At 46.1% G+C, this 20,191-nt stretch overlaps 1 protein-coding gene across 1 annotated transcript in view; it reads left to right on the plus strand.

The window, feature by feature from the left end:
- efcab6 (EF-hand calcium binding domain 6) overlaps positions 1-20,191 on the plus strand; it is a 177,481-nt gene that overhangs the window by 46,195 nt on the left and 111,095 nt on the right. The window contains 2 exon segments of the mRNA XM_038781176.1: positions 2,673-2,791; positions 10,963-11,093. Coding sequence (XP_038637104.1) covers positions 2,673-2,791; positions 10,963-11,093 — 250 coding nt within the window.

Raw genomic sequence — 20,191 nt, forward strand, 5'->3', positions numbered from 1 at the left:
GACCAGATCTCATTTTTTATCTATGTTGTTGGTGCCTATATGCACCACGACAACTGGCTGTTCACCCTTCCCCCTTCATTATGACCTGCAGCCGATCTGAGACATTCCTGACCCGTGCACCCGGGAGGCAACATACCATTCGGGAGTCTCATTTTCGAGCACAGAAACACCCTTACGATTGAATCCCCTATGAATATAGCCCTGCCAGTCTTTTTCCCGCCCTTCTGTGCAGCAGAGCCAGCCACAGTGCCATGAGCTTGGCTACTACTGTCTTCCCCTGATGAGTCATCTCCCCCAACAGTATCCAAAACGGTATACCTGTTTTGGAGGGAGATGACTGCAGGGGACACCTGCGCTGCCTTCCTGCTTTTTCTCTGCCTTTTCTCTGCCTTTTGGTCACTCATTTCCTGTCTTCCTCACCAGTCCTAATCTCCGGTGTGACCAACTCACTGAACGTGCAATCCACGACCTCCTCAGCATCGCGGATGCTCCAAAGTGAGTCCATCCGCAGCTCCAGAGCCGTCATGCGGTCTAACAGGTGCTGCAGGTGGACACACTTCCCGCACATGAAGGAGTCAGGGGCATCGGCCGCGGCCCTGAACACCCACATTGAGCATGAGGAGCATAACACGGGTCTGGGATCGCCTGTCATTTTGACACTTTACCTTAACTGATTACAAATATAATATAAAATAATGAATAGGTAAAAGGAATAAAGATTTTACTTTCCACTCACAATACCAACACACGAAGAGTTAAATTTCTCCCAGCTACTGCTAATTGGAGCACTTTCCTTACCAGCCAATCAGGTCACTGCTTTGCTGTGATGTCACTCTTCAAATTTAACCCCAAAGACCCTGTGGCCGCTGTTTAAGCAGCGAAGCAGCAAGTTTAAATACTCACCGCTCGACTCTGTCGCTCCGCCCACTCCAATAATACAATGTGGAAAATGCCATGCAGGGAGACACTCAGAGCCAGATCGGGTAAGCAGGCATTGGGAAGCCACCTCCTGCCCCTACTGCCAATACCCTGCTTCCCTTTCCACCCGATCTCCCACCTCAGCCAGAACCTTATACCACTTCCAGGCTGACGTTCTCCTCTTTAGATAAAGGATCTAGATCGGCGCAGGCTGGGAGGGCCGAAGGGCCTGTTCCTGTGCTGTAATTTTCTTTGTTCTTTGTTCTTTGTTCTTCCTGCCCAGCCAACACCCCCCTCCTCCTGCTGCTCCCCACCCCTTCCCCACCACCTCTGGCAAACCTGTCCAGTGACCCCTCCCCCTTCCTGAGAAGAATACAATGTGAGGTTATGCACTTTGGAAGGAGGAAGTTAGGCATAGACTATTTTCTAAATGGGGAAATGCTTCGGAAACCAGAAGCACAAAGGGACTTGGGAGTCCTTGTTCACGATTCTCTTCAGGTTAACGTGCAGGTTCAGTTGGCAGTTAGGAAGGCAAATGCAATGTTAGCATTCATGTCTAGAGAGTTAGAATACAAGACCAGGGATGTACCTCCGAGGCAGTATAAGGCTCGGGTCAGACCCCATTTGGTGTTTTATGAGCCGTTTTTGGGCCTCTTACTTAAGGAAGGATATTGCTGGCCTTGGAAAGGGTCCAGAGGAGGTTCACAAGAATGGTCCCTGGAATGAAGAGCTTGTCGTATGAGCAACGGTTGAGGACTTTGGGTCTGTACCCATTGGAGTTTAGAAGGATGAGGGGGAATCTTATTGAAACGTACAGGATACTCTGAGGCCTGGGTAGAGTGGACGTGGAGAGGATGTTTCCACTTGTAGGAAAAACTAGAACCAGAGGACACCATCTCAGACTAAAGGGACGATCCTTTAAAACAGAGATGAAGTGGAATTTCTTCAGCCAGAGGGTGGTGAATCTGTGGAACTCTTTGCCGCAGAAGGTTGTGGAGGCCACATCACTGAGTATCTTTAAGACAGAGATAGTTAGGTTATTGATTAGTAAGGGGATTGGGGGGCAGTACGGTGGCGCAAGTGATTAACGCTGCAGCCTCTCGGCGCTGAGGTAAAGGTTCGATCCCGGCTCTGGGTCACTGTCTGTGTGGAGTTTGCACATTATCCCCGTGTCTTCGTGGGTTTTTCCCCACAACCCAAACGTGTATCGGGGGTATAGCGGAGATGACAGGGGTAGGTTCTTTACACAGAGAGTGGTGTGTGCATGGAATGCATTACCAGCACAGGTGGTGGAGTCACAGTCATTAGAGACATTTAAGCGACTCTTGGACAGGCACATGGATAGCATTAAATTGAAGCGGTGTAAGTTAGGTTGATCTTAGATTCGGATAAAGGGTCGGCACAACATTGTGGGCCAAAGGGCCTGTACTGTGCTGTTCTATGTGCAGGGTAGGTGGATTGGCCATGCTAAATTGCCCCTTAATTGGAAAAAAATGAATTGATCAGTGGGGAGAAGGCAAGAGAATGGGAATGAGAAAAATATCAGCCATGATTTAATGGCGGAGCAGACTCGATGGGCCGAGTGGCCTAATTCTGCCCCTATGTCTTATGGTCTTATCAGGCCCCATGGGGAAATGTGATATTGGGTTTCCACCTGTTCTTCAACTGCTTGGCAGGATATTATCATCACAATTAAATTCTGCTCACAGAACGGTTTTGTTAATTTCACTGATTGATCCATGTATTTCCATCAGGCTGTGTTCTCGATACCACCTTTCTAGAACTGGAACAGTGAATTACAAGCAATTCCTAGAAAAACTGGGCATCTGTGTTGAACCTTGTAACAAACATATTTCCGAAAGTGTGGCACAAGGTATGGTCTGAAGCTAATAATGTTGTTCACATAAGTTTGTAACTATGTAAATTTGTCATTAGTCTTGTATTTGTCATGATTTACCTGTGGGAATCATTCTGGAACCATATCTCCAGAAAAGCTACTGTAAAAGTTTCAAACAATGCTTTGTGTCTCACCAGATTAAATGGAAGTTGAGATGGCTAATACTTTTGCACATGTAAGCTCCCTAACCAACAATTTGTATTTATATAGTGCCTTTTGTTGCCTGTTTTCCATCCCAACAGCGTCGCCAATACTGTTGCTAATATTAATGATAATGTTGGTTTTGTGAGGGCCACGAAGAATCCAGCACGAGTTGAAGGATAGAAAGAAATAACATTTATTTACAATAACATATATATACAACAGCAGCAGAAACTTCCCTTGCTGCTCACTCTCCTCTAACCGGTTCCAAACTGGCCAGCTTTATTTATGCAGGGAATCTGCTAATGATTTCTCCGACCCCCTCATTGGGGAACCTCATAGTCCCAAAGTATTGTGGGATTGCCATTAGTCCCCAGCCCGTGGTAAGCAGGCAGGTTATAACATCCCTCCCCGCCCAAAGTCCAAGGAATCCACCGAAGACCCTGGCGAAGGACGGAGTCGGACTCGTTTTGCTGCAGGCCGGACACCATTTGCACGAGGCGCTGGATTGGGCGGCGTGTAACGAGACGGAGAACGGCGCTTCCGTGATGAACGGCGTAATGGTTGTACATACACGGCCCGTGGGCCCGAGGATTCCCCCACTGAGGTGTCCTGTGTCTCCATCTCGGGAGTCGGAGTCTGCTGCCTCGGTCATCTCGGCGTCTCTATCTCCACGCGGTTCTGCAACGACCTGTGCTTTGAGTGCGGCACCAGAGGAAGATTGTGAGGAATACTTTCCACTGTGTCTGGTCTCTGTGGCTGTAGAAATGAGCTCTGTGGGCAGGGAATCTTTGGAAGGGATGGTCTTTTGGACCGAACGTGGTCTACATGCTTGCGCTGGAGACGACCCTGGGCTTGCACCTGGTAAGAGATAGGGCCCGTCTGGTAAAAGATTACGATAGGGACCCACTGGGCACCACCAGCAAAATTCCGAACAAACACTGGGTCACCAGGCGCAAACCATGTCCCTGTTCTTGTGTGCGGCATACTTTTACGCCAGTGTCCAGGAAAACCATGCTAAGGCGGGTGCGAAGTCTCCGGCCCATTAGAAGTTCTGCAGGAGCTACCCCAATCACCGCACGTGGGGTGGTCCTGTATGAAAATAAAAACCGAGCCAGTCTCGTGTCCATCGACCCGGAAGACTGCTTCTTTAGGTCTCGTTTGAATGTCCGCACTGCGCGCTCTGCCAACCCATTTGAAGCTGGGTGGTATGGGGCAGTGTGGATATGGCGTATACCGTTCACTTTCATGAACCTCGCAAACTCCTCAGTTGTGAATGGAGTGCCGTTGTCCGTGACCAGCATCTTGGGGAGGTCATGCGTACTGAAAGACAAAGGCATCTTCTCGATTGTTACGCAGGACGTTGCGCCTACCATCTTATGCACCTCTAGCCATTTAGACTGGGCACTGATTAATAGAAGGAACATGGATTCTTGAAAAGGGCCGGCGAAATCCGCATGTAAGCGCACCCAAGGCCGCCCTGGCCATTCCCAGTGATGTAGGGGCGCGGCCGGCGGAAGCTTCTGATGCTCCTGGCAAATCGAGCAGTTTTGGGCCACCTTCTCAATGTCGGTGTCGAGGCCTGGCCACCAGACATAACTCCGGGCCAACATTTTCATTTTGGTCACACCTGGATGTCTATTGGGCAAGTCTCTTAGTATCAGCTACTGTCCTTTTTCCGGGACAATCACACGCATCCCCCACAAGAGGATGCCGTCTTCCACGCTAAATTCTGACAACTTGGAGGAAAATGCCCGCAACTCGCCTGGGAGCTGTCTATGCTGCCCACCATACAGGACTATGTGCCAAACCTTTGACAGGACAGGCTCCGTCTGGGTCCACTCACGGATCTGTGATGTCGTGACAGGCAAGGAGTCCATAAAATTTAGGGTTGCAACCACCGGTCGTGGGGGTCGACATGGGGCTGGTCAATAAAGGCAATCGGCTCAGTGCATCGGCATTCTCTATCTGGGTTCCTGGTTTGTGCTCCAGAGAATACTCGTAGGCTGTGAGTAACAAAGTCCAGCGCTGCATCCGTGCGGAAGCAATGGGCGGTATTGGCTTATCCTCTCGGAAAAGTCCCAGCAGAGGTTTATGATCAGTCACAATAGTGAAGTGGTGACCATACATGTACTGGTGGAAGCGTTTCACCGCAAAGACCCTCCTTCTCGATCTGCGCGTACATTTTTTCCGCTGCCAATTTGTGGGAGGCGAAAACTATCGGCTGCTCGGCTCCATTCTCCATCTTGTGGGACAGGACGGCCCCAATAACATATGGAGATGCATCACATGTGATGAGCAAAGGCTTTCCAGGATCATAGTCGGTTAGTAACCCAGACGACGATAATTGTTGTTTTACCCGCCGGAAAGCGGTTTCTTGAGGCTGACCCCAAACCCAGATAGTGGTTTTGCCCAGTCAGCGAAATGGACGGGCCTGAAAATACCCAACGTCTCCAAACGAGTGAGCTCCCCTTCTACCTTCTCGAGCAAGGCGTAAGACACCGGGTGCGCCCGGAAATAGCGCTGCGTGGCTCCTGGTTCGACTTGGATACGAACTACGGCCCCTTTTATGTTCCCCAAACTGTGCTGGAATACATCTGGCTTTCATCCTTGCACTTCAATCAAACCTCCTGAAACTGTTTGGAGGATGTTCTGCCACTGCAGCCACAAATGGAACAAACCAGTCCCGACCCAACAGGCTGGGCCCGTGGCCGTGCAGCATGATAAGTGGGAAACGCTCCTTCTGGCGTCCATAAACACCAGGGGTCATCGTTGTTCCTGTAATGTTCAATGGTTGCCCCATGTAGGTGGCTAACCTGGCCTGCGTGTCGGTTAATGTAAGGGTCTATATACCCTGCTTGATGCGGTCAAATGGCCTCTGGGCGATCACGGTGACCGCTGCATCAGTGTCCAACTCCATCTCAAGCGGGTGACCATTGACCCGTACTGTCACCTTAATGAGGACTAGACGGGGAGCTGCCGCACAATGCAGCTGCAGGCAGTCATCCTCTATCTCCACGTTCTCGGAAGTAGTCGCCACAGGTTCATCCAAATGGAAGGTACGGCCCCTGGGCTGACCCCAGTTTCTGTCGGAACGACAGCGCCTCTGACGCCCCCAAGACCGGCGTCCGCAACGGGGTCGGCGCTCACAAGACTGACACGGACATGGCTCCTCATCCATTGGTTCTGGAGAAGGCTCCCTTTGGGGAGGAATGTCCGACGGCCATTGGTGTCGGTCCGGACGTCGTCTCGTCGAAGGTACCGCAGGGATGCGGGGGGGATTCTTCGGACGGAAGGGGTTGCGCCCCAAGGCATGCACCTCCATTCCCTGTAGCTCCTGCACTCCCTGTTCTGCGCTCTCTCGGGACAATACTATTTGAATGGCCTGTTGAAAAGTCAATGTTGGCTTAGCTAACAACTTTCTCTGGGTGGCCGCATTGTTAATACCGCAAACCAAACGGTCGCGTAACATTTCTGACAAGGTCTCACCATAGTCACAGCATGATAATCCGCAATCCTGCGTAGTCTGGATAGAAGCTCGGCAAGGGATTCTCCTGGGGTTCTCTTAGCGGTATTAAACCGGTAACGTTGGACTATCGTGGACGGGGTTGGGTCAAAATGTTGCCCCACTAAGTTCAAAGTTCATCAAACGTTTTTATGTCTGGCGCAGCTGGGTACGTAAGGCTCCTAATCACCCCAAACGTACGCGGGCCACAGGCGGTAAGCAATATGACCACCTGGTGCTCGTTTTCGGTGATGTTGTTTACCCGGAAATAGTAATGCATCCGTTGTGCGTACTGGTTCCAGCTTTCCAGCGCAGCGTCAAAAACATCCAAACGTCCATACAGAGGCATGGTGTAATAGAAAACAACTTCCAACCTGTATCCACCAAAAATCCAGGGAGGTGGCTTCAGCAGTGTAGACAGCTATTCATTTTAACCCTCATCGCCAGTTTTGTGAGGGCCACGAAGAATCCAGCACCAGTCGAAGGATAGAAAGAAATAACATTTATTTACAATAACATATATATATACAACAACAGCAGCAACTTCCCTTGCTGCTCTCTCTCCTCTAGCCGGTTCTAAACTGGCCAGCTTTATTTGTGCAGGGTATCTGCTAACGATTTCTCCGATCCCCTCATTGGGGAAGCTCATACTCCCAAAGGATTGTGGGATTGTCATTAGTCCCCAGCCAGTGGTAAGCAGGCAGGTTGGTGAACCACAAGCATTCCCTTATATCGATCAGTTGACCACAAAACCAGTTAGTTAGTTCAAAAGATGGTTTATTTACATCCACAAGAGTTACCTCGACATGCAAACGCAATATCTACTACAGTTAAACTACACCTATCAGCTACAATAACCTGTACTTAACTTCAGGGCCACCGGCACTGAGCAAATAGATAAGGCATTTGTCTGGATTTCACTTGGCTGGTTCGAAGAAAGTGGCTCTGTCTCTGCTGGGCTCCTCTGTCAGGTAGCGATCATTGGTCTTGAAGTTGGCTGGCTGTTCCTGCAACAGTTAGGTTGGCACAGGCCTGATCCAGAAGAACACATGGCTGTGCTCTCTTTTATCCCACTCGGATTTCACGCTCTTTGGGGCGGTGCTTAACCTTGGACCCAATAGTTTGACAGGGCTCTGATCACTGTCTTTGATTTCGGCCAATATAGGGCCGGGTGCCTTGGTCCTTAACGGTCATTGACCTTGGCAGTTGTGGTTTCTGAGTAAGGGGAGTGGCGCCAATCAGTCTGTGGCTGTACCGGTTGCTTGATTGGAGTTCTATTGTCCTGGGAAAATGGACCATTAAAATGTAAACGAGCGGAACTTTCAATCAGGCCTGGTTACCTGTGTTTCAGATACACATAGGCTCTGTATCTAACTGAGACCTGGGTTGGCCATTATTCCCACGGTCCTTTGCAGGTGGCCATCTTAGATGGCTACACTTTAACACAACAACATTTCCCAAGACACTTCACAGGAACATTATCAAACAAAATTTGACATCAAGTGACATAAGCACATATTAGCACCGTTAACCAAAATCTTGGTCAAACAGGTGGGTTTTAAGGAGTGTGAAAGTATGAAAGAGAGATAGGGAGAGGCTGAGTGGTTTAGAGAAGGAATTTCAGAGATTTGGGCCTTGGTAACTGTCGGCACGAATGCCAATAGTGGAGCAATTAAATTTGAGGATGTTCAAGGGATCACGATTGGAGAAGCACAAATGCCTTGGATGATTCTGGGGTTGGAGGAGATTAAAGAGATAGGGAGGGGTGATTTGAAAACAAAGATGCAAATTATAAAATAAAGACAACGCCTTAATCAGAAGCCAACGTAGGTTAACGGGCACAGGGCTGATGGGTGAACAGAATGTGGTGCAAGTGACGAAATTGTCAGCAGAATTTCGGATGATCTTAAGTTCATGAAGGGTAGAAAGGGTGGCTAAATTGCTCCTAGGTGGGGTTATGAGGATAGGGTGGGGGATTGGGGCATGCAGACTTGATGGGCCGAATGGCTTCCTTCTGCACTGTAGAAATTCTATGATTCTATGAACATTGAAAGCAGCCCAAGAGAGAATTGAAATAGTCAGGTCCAGAGGTAATAAAATGAGGTTTCGGCAGCAGAAAAACTGAGGCCGAATGGAGTCAGATAATGTTACAGAGGTGGAAATAAGTAGTCTTAGTAATGGTGCATAAAAATGGCCACAAATATGCTTTTGGTTTCCGTTGTTCCATTGAAGAAAAGATAACTAAGGGGAGGCAGTGGTGTAATGGTATTGTCACTGAACGAGTATTCCAGAGGCCCAGTATATTGCTCTGGGGACCCAGGTTCAAATCCCAGCACAGCAGATGGTGAGATATGAATTCAATTGAAGTCTGGAATTTAAACAAGTCTTTAAAAAAGGCATTGCCGATTGTTGTAAACACCCATGTGGTTCTGTTGTCTTTTCCTGATCTGGCTGACATGTGACTCCAGACCCACAGCAATGTGGTTGACTCTTAAATACCCTCTGAACAAGGGAAATTCGGGATGGGCCTACCCAGTGACGCCCACATCCTGTGAAAAACACCAACGGAGGCCAGTTACTTACCCTCAGGAGAGACTGAAGCCCAATGGCTTGGGCAATATTTCTGTATCGAGCTACCAGCTAAAGAGAATAATTGGCTGAGGCTTCCGAGGAATGAGTTATTGACTAGGGAGCCTTTTAGATTATGGCTTGTTGGGATTATGGCTAGTAATTTTTCTAACCCCTCCAAATTTCTTCTCCTGGCCATCTTATGGTTTGCTTACTATTCTCCATTCAAACTGTGGTAACTTGAGACCACAGAAAAGTTGTTGAAAGCGTTGTTTAAAAAGAGGAACATCTTCACATAAACAAGTAAAGTGATTTAACAATAACAGTAATAACTATGAAAACAGGAACTCTACTCAAACAGATCTTGCTTACAGGTCATTTCTTGCAGACTGAAAAAAGCCTGCCCAAAGCTCGTACATACTCAGAACCCAGTAAATTAATTACATAGGAGAAGGCTTATGAGAACATTCTGTATTCAAAATGGCACTCTGTAACACAAACTATTGGTGATTCTTTACATTTAACTCCGGATATTAGACTAATCAATATCACAGCCCAATTCACTCACCCACATATTTAGACTTACTATATAGATAGTGATCGGAAATAAAAACCCTTGTTAATTTACATTTGTTTGCTATAGCCCAGAGGAACCTTGCTTTTGTCTAATTACAATTTTGATTTTATACAAAATTAATTTTTATTGGGGATTTTCACAATATTGTTCACAGAGAATCCAGTTAAAGAAGTACTATATTAGTGATGAAGTGTTCGCCAAATATCTTTTGTCTGGAAAGAGAGAAGATCCAGGAAACCATTGCATTCATTTCAATAGAAGGATGCCAAGTGAACACAATGTGACTGTGATTTTCAACAAGATCACTTTTATGTTATTTAGAAAAAGGGAGTTTGCGCATGAATTTTAATGGTAATGCTGGCTGATCCCTTATGTTTATTTTGTGTTCAATGGCAAGAAACTGATGGAGCTGCTGTCCATGGATTCATACCCCAGTATAAGCTATAACCTCTAGAAGGGGACAGTGAAGGAAGTGATAAGGAAAAGTTAAATCAGCTATAATAGCATTGATATGACACTTTTAATGTAGTAAAATATCCTAATGCTCCTTCCAGACAAAACCTGACTTTGAGCCAAAGGAAAAAATATTAGGATGAAGACATATGACTCGATTCTCCGTCCCGCCGCACCAGATTTCTGGTTAAACACGCCATCGGGATGCTCCATTTTGCCGGCCTGCTCAGTGGGGTTTCCCATTGTGGGGCAGCCCCACGCCGATGGGAAACACCCGGGCTGCTGGCAAAATGGAGCATCCCAACGGCAGAGATTTTAGCCCATAGGTTTAAAGGGCGATCTTAACATAGGAGAGAGGTTTGGGGAAGGAACTCCAGTGCTCTGGGTTTGTACAGTTCCAGGGCATTAGTGCCGAAGCAAAGAAAGTAACGGGTACAGAAAAGACCAAAGTAGGATGAATGCAGAGTAGGACGAGAGGAGGCTACCAAGATATTGTGGGGCCAAGACCATAAAAAGATTTGAACACAAGAATGTAATTATAAAATTGAGGTATTGGTGGAGCTGGAAGCAATCTGGGTCAGATTGTGCGGGTGATGACAAACTGGAATTAGTGTGAGTTTTGATATAGGTGGCAAAGATTTGGATGAGTTTATGGGTGGTGGAAGGTGTGAGGTTGGCCAGGGGAGCATTAGGCTAGTTGAGCCTGATAAGCATGGTTGAAGTGAGAGTTAAGAACTTTATGCAGATGTTGAATAACAAAAATGCAGAAAAACATGTCCCACACTTCATGTTGACCATCCTTCACATGAAGGACACAGATTCCACTGATTTTTGACAGCGAGATTAGAAAGTAATTATTTTGAAAATAAATGTCTTTATTTGTTTAATTGTGGTTTCATGAAGCAATGAACTGGGCAGATGGTTCTCAAGAGAAAGAGAAGCAGCAAGTGGTCCATCGATCAATGAGTGAGGAATCGGCAATAAACTTAGAAAGACTATCTATGGATGAAATCGATTTGGCTGTACGAAAAAAGGTACATTTGTGAATCTGTTCTGATATATTTAAATAAACAGAGCACATGGCTGCATTTGTGAGTTTAATTTGACCATTATATCAATGTAAATAATAACAGAATGACAATGAGAGAGTAATCTAATGTTTTCTCAGTGCAGTGTGGTGATGTATAGAGGCATTGGGTCATTTTTTAAAAAAGTATGCTTATTAAGGTTCCACATATTTGCAAATAACACAACAAAATTACAAATGAAATATATTGCAGTAAGCAAGGAAAAAATGGCTCAATGTATATGATTACAGAGAGGAACAGGAGATCAACACTATAACTGGCTCGATACATCATTAGACATAGCTAGGTGCTTCTACAAGCTCCACCAAAGACTAAGGGAGAAACAGATGAAGCTATGAAAACATAGTAAAATGGTGCATGCCTTACCACGCCCCATCAACTCAGAATTACCATGAGAGTTCAGGATAAATTTTCCGTGCCATGTTCAGGCATGCACCAGCATATAACTGCCTCAACTCTCGCAGCACCAATGCCCACCACGACCTCCTCTCCTTGGATATCAGACCTGTCTGCACCCATACAGGAACCAATCGCAGATTCTTTATGCCCACCCATACAAAAGAAAAGAAACCAAAGAAATTACCCGAAAACCCCAGTTAGACCATAAGACCGTTAGACATAGGAGCAGAATTAGGCCACTTGGCCCATCGAGTCTGCTCCGCCATTCAATCGTGGCACATATTTTTCTCATCCCCATTCTCCTGCCTTCTCCCTATAATCCCTGATCCCCATGTTAATCAAGAACCTATCTATGTCTTAAAGATACTCAGTGATTTGGCCTCCACAGCCTTCTGTGTCAAAAAGTTCCACAGATTCACCACCCTCTGGCTGAAGAAATTCCTCCTCATCTCTATTTTAAAGGATCGTCCCTTTAGTCTGAGATTGTGCCCTCTCGTTTTAGTTTTTCCGCCAAGTGGATACATCCCCTCCACATCCACTCTATCGCAGTATCCTGTAAGTTTCAATAAGATCCCCCTTATCATTCTGAACTCCAATGAGTACAGACCCAGAGTCCTCAACCGTTCTTCATACAACAAGCTCTTCATTCCAGGGATCATTCTTGTGAACCTCCTCTGGACCCTTTCCAAGGCCAGCTCATCTTTCCTTGGATACGAGGCCCAAAACTGCTCACAATACTCCAAATGGATCAGAGCCTTATACAACCTCAGAAGTACAGCTCTGCTCTTGTATTATAGCCCTCTGGACATGAATGCTAACATTTCATTTGCCTTCCTAACTGCCGACTGAACCTGCTCATTAACCTTAAGAGAATCTTGAACAAGGACTCCCAAGTCCCTTTGTGCATCTGACAGTTCTAAAGGGGAGTTACAAAAATACCACACAACGTAAATTAACCCGTCTCAGGCCCAGACCAGAACCAACATCAATCCATACATTTGAACAGAGAGCACTGGCAACAACATTTTTGGATTCTGATCAAGCCTTCAGGGACTCCAAGAAAACAGAGAGGAAGAAGAGCTAGGGCTACCAGAATTAAACTATAGAGTAACAAAGGATCAGGGCCCAACTCTGGTTCCATATTTCCCTTGTGCACGCTGATCACCCATTAATGAAGAAGAAATAAAGCTTCTCATTCAACCAAAAAAAGCATAAAGAATCATTAAACCAAGAAAGCATCCCAACCCAAGGGGGCAACAGGATATGAACCAAAGTGCAGGATTCAGCTCAACCCCAGGCCACCGTGCACTGAAGAATAATACCCAGTCTCTCAGGGTGTCCCTAATAAGTGCCTGGGAGACGGGACATCCCAAGCTCCAGGGGCAACAGGTTACCAGCCACATCACTGGACCTGGCCTAGCGCAGCACATCCTGAAATGCAAGAATCAATGCCCTTAGGACCTCCAGCACCCCCCAAAGGGAAGAATGCCTAATACTAAGAACAATCTCTCTCTTCAATAGACCAGCCAATCCCACTGCAGCATGTGCCACCGCTCAGATTCTCCCATTATAATAGCACTAAGGAAAAAGAGAGACTAAAAGAAAAAACTTCAACCACAAAGAAGAGTCAGAGGAACTCAGTCCTCCCCAGGAAACATAATCTGCCTGGGCCATCCAAGGAGAAAGTCACGGATTCTTAAATTCAAAATAACCAGAAATTCAAACCAAAGACACGTTACGATTAGCTCTAACTTGGGGGCTATCCTCAATCTCAGTGAGGACTCAGTACGCCACACGTGGCACAATGGTTAGCACTGCTGCTTCATAGTGCCATGAACCCGGATTCAATTTGACGTTGGATTACTGTCTGTTTGGAGTTTGCACATTCTTTCTGTGTCTGTATGGGTTTCCTCTGGGTGCTACGGTTTCCTTTCACAGTCTAAAAGATGTGTGCAGGTTCGGTTGATTGGCTCTGCTAAATTGCCCCTAGGTAGGATTGCGGCGATAAGGCGCGGGGAGTGTGTCTGTCTAGGGTGCTCTTTCAGAGGGTGAGAGCAGACTCGATAGGCCAAATAGCCTCTTCTACAACGTAGGGATTCTATAATTCTTAACTAACTCTACCATCCAAATCCACCCCAGCCATCCACCCTGGCTTTACTCAACTTCATTAAAAACAAGATAAGGGGTGCCAAAACAAAAGCACTCCCCTCCCATAACCACAAAGATTATAACACATAATGACAAAAAGGAGTAAAACTGTGCACAGGCTACATTTCACATAATCGATTCAATATGATTTTGCTAGAACATGATAACAGATGAATCTCACCCTCGTGTTCACATCTTGTACGCCCTTACAAAAGAAAAGACAATAAATACTCAAACACATAATCACAAAGGAGTTATGTCCAGGATTATGAAAGAATTGCAGGATAATGACAACATCTATGTTGCTTGAGAAGGTTGAAGCCACAACAGGACAGTGAACTCTTCAGGATCTCTCAAGGATTCCAATGAACAAAGCACTTTCACTTCTATCATGCCCCTGCTCTGCTACCCAAGAGACCCACAGCCTAGGTCCCAGCTATGGGGATTATTCAACCCACTTGGCCAACTCCAACCCCTCGTGATGAGCATCAAGAGCAGGATAATATAGGGCCAGTGGTCGGGGGGCCCAACCGACCCCAGGTCTCGAAGATTGGATACTCTGTGTTCCATCAAACATGATGCACCCAGCCTCCAAATCAAGATTACTGAAGCATGACAGCCAACTTTCAAACTCAATCGGGAACTCGCCTCTCATTCCTTGCCAGGGCGTGGGCTCACAGACACACATTGCCTGGTCCCTACCTCCGGAATCCATCAGGATAAGCGACTCACCATGCAGCAGGATCTCGATGTCTCGAAGGTGGGCCTTAACCAGGGAAAGTGCTCTTTCGAATGCAAAAAATATCTCTCAAGCGCCTCCACCAGTTCCCCCAGGATATCTTGTAAATCTTCACAGTAAGCTCTAAAGACCTGCACCACAGAACAGAAAGCTTCATCCAGAACAACATTCTCAATGGTGGCCATCGTTCAGGTGCACACAGCACCGCCGAGTAGAACGTTTGCTCACCAGCAACAGCGCCACAGCAAGCTGGGCCCCACTCTGACTGCCACGGTCAAACAAGAATTTTCTGCAACTGATCTCGGCTCTCTTCACAAAACACCAGTCAGATCCTCCAGGGGCATATCCCAAGAAGAGAGAAATATAAAATGTGCACCAGGATAAAATAAAAGATTACAAGATGGGCAGAGCCAGAGTTCACAAAAGTGCAGCCGCTCCTACATGCACGTCACGTGACTGCAATGGGTCATTTTTAACCCAGCTGCAGTCCTTATGCTGAGCTAAGATGTAGGTTAGTATATATTTCACTGTTCGAAGTGGAAATTACAAATATAATCATCTTTGGAGACAGAAAGCAGGAAATAACCAATATATGATGTAGGCAAAAATAAATAACTTGGCTTTCAATTTGTGTATCATATTTTGTTTATGCCATTTTGTGTTGGATTATTTTCCCTTATCATCAAACTCATTGTTCACTTATTTACTTTTGAGCCCATGAAGTTAGATTGCACCTTTGAGATCCGCCATTGGTGTTCATATTTAAAATATAATAATATACTAATAATATGTTGTTCCAAATCACTAGGGATGATATCACTGCTCGAGTGAAGAAAAAGAATAGGAGTCATGATGAGATTGTGTGCAAACTCTTTTTTAAAAATAAATTCAGAGTACCCAATTATTTTTTTCCAATTAAGGGGCAATTTAGCATGGCCAATCCACCTGCACATCTCTGGCTTATGGGGGTGAAACACACACAGACATAGGGAGAATATGCAAACTTCACACGCAGTGTGCAAACGCAAAGAAAATTATAATTCACAACGCAAATTACATTATAATCGTGGAAGAAGCAAAAGCTATTTGAAAAATCTGCTGAGAACATAAGGAATAGGAGCAGGAAATAGCAGCCCTTTGAACGCACACTGGCATTCAACAAGATATGGCTGATCTGCTTCACTACTATTTTCCTGCACTCTCCCCATATCAATTGATGTCTTTAATATGTAGATATTATTTCATTTTTCATTTTATATTTACATGGTTTATTGAGTATTCTGCATTCAGATAAAAAAACACTTATTTCAGTGTTGTTTTTCTGTTTTTGGATATCCAGGCCCTATCTGCTGGCACATGCTTAGTTTTCAATCACTGTTTCAATCACTGTCCTTTCCTGCCATAATGTGATTAACATTACCTTTATTGCCATCTTGAATTGTTGCCTTGTTATTTTCCCTTTAATTTACTCGATCTTTCCCGACATGATCCCTCCAGATGTGGTTGCCATGGATTGCAATGGCATCCAGGATCTCCCATATGTTTGCAAATGTGACCATGCTGCCATCCTTATTGTGTTTGTTACATTTATTTTTTTAAATTATTTAATAGTTCCCTCTTCACCAAATTCCCTCTCACACCAAATGTTGTGCACTTAAACAGCAATCAAGCCCCTGTATTTATATTTTCTGAAAAACAATGCGTCAAGCTCTGCTAAAGCTCAGAAACCAGTTTAAGCTAGCTACTTAATTAACTAACTACAGCTGCACTCACAGCTCTTGTATAATCCCTGTTTGGGACTGGAATAAACTTAATTTCCCTCTTAGCATAAACTAATTTTTAGTTAAACGCTAAATAAAGAAACTGGACTGAAATTAACAGTTAAAACACTTGACAAACTGTTGGTTTCACACTCTGTGCAGCAAGACTGTCTATGTATTCTTTTGGAGGAAAATTTAGTTCTGGTTTCGTGGTTATTGTGCCCAGTATGTCCACATTTGTGATCTGCAGAACATTCACAATTAATTATCACGGCATTAAAATGTGGCTTTATTAAGAAGGAATCTGTAATTACTCTGAAAATATGTATATATGGATTTCTTACGAATGATACTTTGTGAAGCTCCAAGCTCAATGGCTTGCTAATAATTGCTGTGTAAGCTCATGTGTGATAAGTAGCTAGATGCCAAGGCGCTAGAGGACTGGATGGTACTGTATGTCACTAAGAGTCATCTTCAGGAAAGATGTGAGGCAATTGAAAAATAAGCTGTCGTTGAGGGGTGGGGAGAGCTTTTTTTGTTTTTTTGATTGATTATTTGGCTGGTTTCTGGGGGGCTGGAGGGTGTGGGAGGGGTGTGGGATGAAGGTAGGGGAGAGGGGAGGGAGGAGACTGATGACAGTAATGATTCCTTGGTTCTTGGGCTGATTTTATGGGGGATGTGGCAACTATTGTGAGTAGGCCTGGAGCTGCTGCAGTTTGAGGCACTGTGGGAATGCCTCACATGGTGGTTATGGCTGATGCTGGGTTGAGAGGGGGTTGGAGACCCCTAACCTGGTTTATAGCCTGGAATGTGAGGGGGTTAAATGGCCCATTAAAAAGATCTTGTGTGTTTGGGCACTTAAGAAGTTTGAAGGCCGATGTGATTTTTTAGTCGGAGACCCATTTAAGAATTAAGGATCAAATGAGATTGCGGGTGGGGCAGGTACACCAAAGAGGGATATGGAGTTTTCCTTTTTTGTCACATCCACCGGTCTACTCGCAAATAGACTTTTTTGTGGTGTGTAGGTCCTAGGTATGAAGGGGGCAGGTTACTCGCCGATCATTATATCGGATCATGCTCTGCATTTGTGGATCTGTTGTTGGGCCAGACTGCTCTTAGAGACCCCCCCCCCCCCCCCCCCCCCCCCCCGTGGAGACTGGACATGGTGCTGCTCGCGGGTAAAAGTTTTTGTGGCGTATGTGAAGCTTAACGGAATGAGGCGGTCTTGCCGTCCATTCTCTGGAAGGCCCTAAAAGCGGTAGTTAGGGGACAAGATAACCTTGTTTAAGGCACATAGGGATAAATCAAAGAAGGTGGAGAGACAGAGGCTGGGTGACTCGATTCTCACGGTGGACCACCAGTGCCCGATTGCACCGATCCCGGAATTATTGACGAACAGAAAGAAGTTGCAAATGGAGTTGTTGAGAACCGGGTGACCCAGTTGCGTCGTTCAAGGGGGACATTCTACGAATATGGGGAGACGGCCCGCCGTCTGTTGACCCACCAGCTGAGGTGACAGGTAGCTTCCCAGGAGATGGTACAGGCCAGGGACTCTGTTGGCGGGGTGTTTCTGTCCAAGAGAAGGTGAATGAGGTGTTGAGGCTTTCTATAATGGGCTGTATAAATCAGAGCCTCAAGTTGGGAACTCATGAATGAGATCATTTTTGTGCGGGTTGACTTTCCTGGAGGTCGAGAAGGAGAAAGACAGAAGTTAAAGGTACCTGTTGGGCTGGAAGAGATCATGAGTTGTATTAGGTTAATGCAGATGGGTAAGGAGCCAGGACCGGATGGGTTCACCATTGAATTTTTAAAACAGTTTGCTGGAGAGCTGGTCCCACTTTTTCTAGATACATTCAATGATTCTATATCTCGGGGGGATGTTACCACCGACGCTGACACAGGCGTCGATTTCCTTGATCCTGAATAAGGACAAGAATCCCATGGAATGTGGATCATATTGGCCTGTCTCGTTGTCAACGCTGACTTTGTGTTGGTGAAGGTGTTGGCAATGAGGCTGGCACCGGAGGTTATTTCAGAGGAGCAGACTGGATTTGTGAAGGGCCAGCAGTTCTCAGCCAAGATCAGGAGATTGTTAAATGTTATATTGTCACCCTCCATGGAGAGCAAATCAGAGATGATCATTTCAATGGATGGGGAGAAAGGATTTGACAGGGTTGATTGGGGAACCCTCTTTCAAATCTTGGGGCAGTTTGGTTTCAGGCCTCAATTTGTAAAATGGATTCAGCTTTTATACAGGGCCACCTCCGCAAGTGTATGTACTAATGCCCTGAGTTGGGTTATTTCCAATTGAGCAGTGGTACAAGACAGGGGTGCCTGTTGTCTCCGGTGCTGTTTGCATTAGCAATCAAGCCGCTGACCATTGCAGTGAGGTCTATATTGGGTGGAGGGGAATAGAGTACGAGGGGGGAGCATAGGGTGTCCTTATATGCGGACGATCTGTTACTATACATTACGGACCCTCTCCAATTTTGGGAAGATAATAGAGCTGCTCAGGAGGCTGGGTTCCTTTTCAGAGTACAAGCTAAATCTGAGTAAGATCAAAGTTTTCCCGGTGAACCCTCCTAGGAGGGGAGTTGACTTGGGGAGGCTGCCGTTCCGTCTGGCCAAGTCTAGTTATCGGTATTTGGTGTCCGAGTGGCTTCATAGACTCAATTTCTCTGGCCTTGTGGACAGGGTGAAGGCCGACTTGAAAAGGTGGGGTACCCTCTCTCTGACCCTAGTGAGAAGGGTACAGGCAATGAAGATCAATTATTTGTTACAGTGTCTCCCAGTCTATCTTCCCAATACTTTTTTTGCAGGGTTAACAAGTAATTCTACTTTTGTTTGGGCAGGTAAGACTCCTCGGGTGTGCAGAGCATTTTTGCAGAGGGACAGGCAGTCAGGAGAGGTAGGGGGGGTTAGTATTATCCAATCTATTATGTCATTACTGGTTGACGGACATTGATAAGATGCATGGGTGGTTTGAGGATCTGGGATCTATTTGGGGGCCGAATGGAGGAGGTTTCGTGCAAGGGTTCTAGTCTGAGGGCTCTTGTTACAGCGTTACTTCCTTTTTCCCTGGCTAGATTCTCTTATTGTCCTTTAGTGATAGCTACCTTGTGGATTTGGAATCAGTTTAGACAGCATTATAAGCTGGGTACCATGTCTCTCCTGGCTCCGATCTGTAGAAACCATAGGTTTGGCTTAGACTCCTCGTTTAAGGCATGGGTGAAGGGAGGGCTGGAGAGGTTTAAAGAAATGTATTTGGAGGGTAGGTTGGCCACCTAGATGAGCTCCCGGAGATGTTTCAGCTTCAGAGGGGGAATGTATTTAGCTACTTGCAGGTGTGTGATTTTTTTTGAGATGAAGGAACTTCCTTCATTTCTTCTAGTGCCATTGCCCTCGCTACTGGATAGGGTCCTGGCCATGGGTGAGCTAGGGGAAGGTAAGATCTCGGAGGAGTGAAGAATGGTTGATGGCGATGGATCAGGCTTTGCTGGAGGAGGTGAAGAGGAAGTGGGAGGAAGAGCTGGGTTTAGTCCTGGAGGGAGAGAAGTGGAGTGAGGCTCTGCATAGGACCAACTTCACATTCTCGTGTGTGAGATTAAGTCTGATCCAGTATACGATGGTGCAAAGAGCGCACTTGACGAGGGGGTATATGAATTGGTTCTTTCTGGGGGTGGAGGATAGGTGTAAGCAATGTTCTACACAAATATGTTTTGGTCTTGCCTTGAGCTTGTCAGCTTCTGGGTCTCCTACTTTGATACGTTGTTAAGGATTTTGGGCGATCAGTTGGAACCGTGCTTGTTGGTGGCCACCTTTGGAGTGTCTGACTTGCCGAGGCTGCAGAAGTGGATGAAGGCAAATGTCTTAGCCTTCGCCTTGCTAAAAGCAAGAAGGTGAGTACTGTTTGGTTGGAGGTCCCCGGTGCTGGCTAACACCTGGAGAAGATTAACTATTACTTGAGGGGGTGGGTGGAAGGGTCCTACTCGAGATGG

This window comes from Scyliorhinus canicula, chromosome 20, assembly GCF_902713615.1.
Source record: "Scyliorhinus canicula chromosome 20, sScyCan1.1, whole genome shotgun sequence".
NCBI classification, from domain to species: domain Eukaryota; kingdom Metazoa; phylum Chordata; class Chondrichthyes; order Carcharhiniformes; family Scyliorhinidae; genus Scyliorhinus; species Scyliorhinus canicula.